The 5,728-nt window shown below is 35.5% G+C and overlaps 1 protein-coding gene across 1 annotated transcript in view; it reads left to right on the top strand.

Moving 5' to 3' along the window:
• Positions 1-5,728, top strand: part of TECRL (trans-2,3-enoyl-CoA reductase-like) — a 256,411-nt gene that overhangs the window by 54,952 nt on the left and 195,731 nt on the right. The window contains exon 2 of the mRNA XM_006877321.1: positions 1,453-1,504. Within this exon, the coding sequence (XP_006877383.1) occupies positions 1,453-1,504 (52 nt within the window). The remainder of the gene's footprint in view (positions 1-1,452; positions 1,505-5,728) is intronic.

Consider the following 5,728-nt stretch of genomic DNA (forward strand, 5'->3'; position numbering starts at 1 on the left):
AACTCTATTCACGTCATCGTGGTCAACTCTACTTTGAGGAAGTATTTTTTTTTTTTCCCCAGTCACTCCTACCAAACAACATTTTCCCCCTACTGTGTCTGGTTAATTGTAAATATGAGGGGATTATGATAGGATGATATGATTCAGCTTTGTATGTTAATATAATTCAATGTAATTATAAAACTTGAAACACTGCCATGGGTATAAAACATCTCACAAGTAGGATGGGGCATTTGACTACCATGAAACAAGAATACCCTGCAGTGAGTGTCTCAGATGGACACATAGATCCTATCTCATTAAACCTCTTCAACCTAGGGACAGAAAGTTGTGACATAGAAGAGTGGCAGATGAGCAGTGCAGCAGAACCAAGAGCTAGAATACATGACAGAGTAGTGGGCTATTAGGTCTACAGAGCAAATAAAGCTGAATGACTGAGTGACTTCCAGTGTAGAGTGTGGTGCTTCCAGGCACTTATATGAGAGAGCTAGGATTATTTACCCAAGGAGCTACAGCCAAGGGTATTCAGGCTGAGGCTTATGGTGCAGTGGTATGCCTATGAACATTTCTCAGCAATGGTAACACTGCCCTGGCAGAGAGAGGTTTGCCTACAGGTATGGCTGAGGAGAAGCTTTTCTGACTGAAAAAATTATGCAGTGTAAATTTTCTGGTAGACTTGTAACCTGTTAACTTTCTTAATAAACCCTATAACTATGAATAAACCCTATAACTATGAGTTTATTGTCTGAGTTCTGTGTGGTCATTGCAATGGATTATTGAATACAATAGAGAAACAGAGTGTGTACTGGGGGGAATAATCTGGTGCCATATGTCATATTTCTGTTCTGTTTTGTTTTGTTTACAGTCTATATAATCAACTCCATATTTTCAGGTGCATATATGATTCCCTGTTTTGCTTTTTATCTTGTGCCTTTACTCAGAATTCTACTGACAGAATCATTCTGAGAAACAGAAATTAAATATTCTAGGTAAAGACAATTTAAAAAATGTTTATTTGGATGAACTCACATAACACCATTACTGTTTATATAAATATCATTTCTATGTTAAAATTCATGGTAACTATGTTCTAAAGTTGTAAAAATTAGTGACTAATAAAACAAAAATTGTTAAATTTTGCATATTTTACTTTTAAGAATATTAGACTATTTTCCATTTAAGCATATGTTGTTGTTGTTAAGTACTGTGGAGTCAGTTCCAACTCATAGTGACCCTGCACAGGGTTTCCGAGGCTGCAAATCTTTATGGGAGCAGAAAACCTCATCTTCCTCCTGCAAAACAGCTGATAGTTTTGAACTGCCAATCTTGAGTTTAGCAGGTCTATTCATAACCACTACACTACCAGTGCTCCTTATTTCAACATATAGGCAACCAAAATTATCCTATGGTTTTTCTACCTTACGATTCTCTGTATTCTTATTTTTCCTTTAGGTGACAGAAAAATCAACTATTTATGATATAAAACAAAAGTTCCATAAAGCACGTAAGTTTTATTTATAATTTAGAATTTATATTGCAGTCATATTTTTTCAAATTGTTTCAAATTACTTACAGTAATAAGTTCAATGTTGCTATTAGAAGAGTGTATGTACCATATTTTTACATAGAATTCAAAACTAATAGTCAAGTATGTTTTTTGCCATAAACATTCTCATATTCAACTCTATAATTGTGACTTTAATCTCCAATAATCTTAGTTATTCATGAACTGTGTTCTAGTTCAGATGCTCATATATTAATGTGAAACTTTGCATATATGAAAAGTATTAATAGATACAAGAGATCTCTTTATTTGAAGCCAAAATATCCAGCACAAATTTCCTGCATGTATTTTATTTACAGATCAAATAATTCACTTAGGGATGATTTCTACAATAAATTTCAACTTTATTATTTATTTGTACTAACAACTATATTAACTTTTTGAAAAGATTTCCTATTGTGTTTTATGTGGTAATAGTTATATGAATCTTATTTATGTTAAACTTTTATTTTTACATCATGACAATAATATTTACTCATTACTGCTTAAAAAAGTGAAATATATTTGTAATCACTGTTGTTTTGTATGACAATTCCAATTCACAGAAACCCTGGAAGGCAGAGTAGAACTTCCCAGAGGTATCATAGGTATAATCTTTATGGGGGCAGATCACCAGGTCTTTTCTCCCACATAGTAGAGGGCGGTTCCAAACAACTGACCCTTCTAAAGGCAACAAGTGAATAAGCATTGCTCTATGAGGGAGCTTTCTGTAAATACTAGGGAACATTTGTTACACTTATCAATTTTTATTGTTGTTGCTGCTGTTAATGTCATTGAGTCTTTTCAGACTCTTGGTGACCCTGTACAGGGTTCACGAGGATCAACTTGTGAATTTGAACCACCAAATTGGAGTCAGCAGTCAAGTACGTTTCCTACAATATCACAACAACTTTTTTTTTTTCTTTCTAGAAATAATCTTCAAGACCTAAAATGGATACAATGAACTATTTAATAATACTTTGAAAGTAAAATAGGTATAGCTATATATAATCTGGGACTCCTGGTTTGGCTCTATAGTATAAGCACTGGATTGTGAAAGATACAAAGTGAGAGGTTCAAACTCACCAACTGCTCCTCAGAAACCCTATGAAGGATTTCTAAAGTCGGACCTGACTCGATAGCTCTTCTTGTTGTTGTTGTTAGTTGCCATCGAGTTGGAACCGACTCATAGTGACCCCATGCACAGCAGAACAAAACAATGTCTGATCTCGGGCCAACCTCATTACCGCTGCCACACTTGAGTCCATGTTGCCACCTGGCCAATCCATCTTGTTGGGGGTCTTCCTCTTTTTCTCTGACCCTTTATCTTATCAAGTATGATATCCTTCTCCAGCGACTGTTCCCTCCTGACAATATGTCCAATATATGAGAGACGACGTTTGGCCATCTTGGCCTCTAAGGAACACTCTGGCTGCACTTCTTCCAAAGCAGATCTATTCGTTCTTTTGGCAGCCCATGGCACTTTTAGTATTCTCCTCCAACACCATAATTCAAAAGCATCAATTCTTCTACGATCTTCCTTATTCATTGTCCAGCTTTCACATCCATATGAGGTTAATGAAAATACCATGGCTTGGGCCAGGCGCACCTTAGTCCTCAAGCTGACATCTATGCTTTTCAACACTTTAAAAAGTTCCTGTGCAGCAGATTTGCCTAATGTAATACATCATCTGATCTCTTGACTGCTGCTTCCACGAGTGTTGATAGTTGATCCAAGAAAAATGAAGTCCTTGACAACTTCAATCTTTTCTCTGTTGATAAGAATGTTGTTTATTGGTCGAGTGGTGAGGATTTTTGTTTTCTTGACATTGAGCTGTAATCCATATAAAAGACTATGCTCTTTGATCTTCATCAGTAAATGTTTTAAGTCCTCTTCACTTTCAGCAAGCAAGATTGTTTCATTTGCATATTGCATGTTGTTAATGAGTCTTCCTCCAATCCTGATGCCACGTTTTTCTTCATAGAACCCAGCTTCTTGGATTATTTGCTCAGCATACAGGTTGAATAAGTATGGTGAAAGAATACAACCTTGTCGCACACCTTTCTTAATTTTAAAACATTCAGTGTTCCCATGTTCTGCCCAGGTACAGATTCCTCATGATGATGTCTCTTAAAAACATCTATTTATATTGTACAGGGGTTTGGGTAGAAAAGAAAACTTTTTACTGTATAATTTCTGTATTCTAACATGCTGGGGATAACAACTAATTCATTGAAGGTAGAAGTTATACTATTTGCCAACAAGGGAAAAATAGAATGCATACATATAAATAATATAGAAATTAATCTAAATTTTATAAGGGACTATGGTGACCCTAGAGGATAAGCACTGTACTGTGAACCAAAATGTTGGCAGTTTGAGTTCACCAGCAACTCTTTGGGAGATAGATGAGGCTTTCTGCTCTTGCAACAATTACTGTTTTTGAAACCCTATATAGAGTCACCGAGTTGTAACTGACTTGACAGCACCTACAATAACCATAAAACTTACAAACATCTGGGAACAATATGGGTGGCTTCTAATCAGAATGTCCAGATCCACAGGAGAAAGATAAGAGAGTCTGCTTTTTTAGATTGTAGCTTTGGAACCACTATGTGGTAGTTCTACTTTGTCCTGTAAGGTTGCTATGAATTGCAATTGGCTTAAGACATTTTTTGTTTGTTTGTTTGTTTGTTTGTTTGTTTGTTTGTTTGTTTGAATGCATAAAACTGATGGACCTCGTTTATTTAAGGAATATAATTCATTGAAATACGCTTAGTTCGGTTCTCTAGAGGAGCAAAGCCAGGTAATTTATCATGAAATCGTGTGGGCTAACAAGTTCAGAAAACTACATACATTTTTTTGGCTAATGGGATTAAGGTGAATCCATAATCTGCAGGGTGAGCAGCAAGCCTTAGAAAATGTCAGGCTTATTTCTGATGATCTGAAGTTCAAGTGACAAGGAGATTGCTGAATCTATAGAGGGAATGAGCTCTGGTAGAATATCCATTGATGTTCTAGAAACAGACCACACTCCCAAGCAAAGTCCCTTTTCAATTAATTAGATGATAATGTCAGGTCACATTATAAGAGATAATTGTATCACATTACTTTGTTAGGTTGCATTGTGTTGTGTTGTGTTCGTACTGTATTGGTTTACATTTTATTAATTATCTTATGTTATAGAAAAACAACCAGTCCAGAATCTGGCCAAATCACTGAAAATCATAGGCTAACCAAGTGGTCACTTAAAATTGACCAGTTTTTTTTCCTAAAATACTTACATAATTTGTTATTTTGATGATATAAACAATCTGGATATATTTAAAAGAGCCAAAATCATATTGTTGCATGTCTTTGAGTCAGTTTCAAATCATAATGATACTGTATAGGGTTTCATAGGAGTGGCTGGTGGGTCCTACAGTGCCACACAAGGACTTAAATAAAAAGGTATCGTAGTAGGGAGCAGACAGTAAGAAGAAAAGCACAGCAATTTTCCATGACTTAATTCTCTAACTTTTGTTGGTAACATTAATTTCAGTTTGTATTAATATTTTCTAAAATTTCTAGGGTTTTTAATAGCTCAAAAATGTATGTAGTATCAACTAATATGTGTTGTTGTAGAATAAGCACTCAACAGAAAGGTCAGTTTGAACTGCAATGTTGGCAGTTCAAATTCTCCAGTAGCTCTTTTGCCACTATGAGTCAAAACAGACTCAGTGGTACTTAACTTAAAGAACAATGTATGTATGCTGTATTACTCTAGTAATTTTGTAAGTATTTCAACTTTATTTCTATACTAAATGCATTTATATCAAGAATTACTTCTAACTTGGTATAAAACTTGGACCTTATTATACTTATAACTGAGTTGTCATCATTAAAAAGTCTTGGACTGGAGGGGGGCTTGATGGCAGATAGGATAGAGGTGCATTGGAGTTCTCTGTCAGCAATACCACAAAATACCTGGCGAAGTGGGTTCAAGGCAGAGTTCCAAAACCCTGAACCATATATCTAGGAATATTTAAAAAGTTTGAAGACTTATCGCTAGTGGAACTTGTAGTGGAAGTAAGAAATCTCATACTTTAGAATCTACCTGACTCAGTGGCCCAGAGCCAACAACTTGGTTGAGAACAAACAGGAAGACCAAGGTGGGGAGCAAGAAGTCCAGCCAAGGAATAATG

This window comes from Chrysochloris asiatica, unplaced genomic scaffold (assembly GCF_000296735.1).
Source record: "Chrysochloris asiatica unplaced genomic scaffold, ChrAsi1.0 scaffold00480, whole genome shotgun sequence".
NCBI classification, from domain to species: Eukaryota; Metazoa; Chordata; class Mammalia; order Afrosoricida; family Chrysochloridae; genus Chrysochloris; species Chrysochloris asiatica.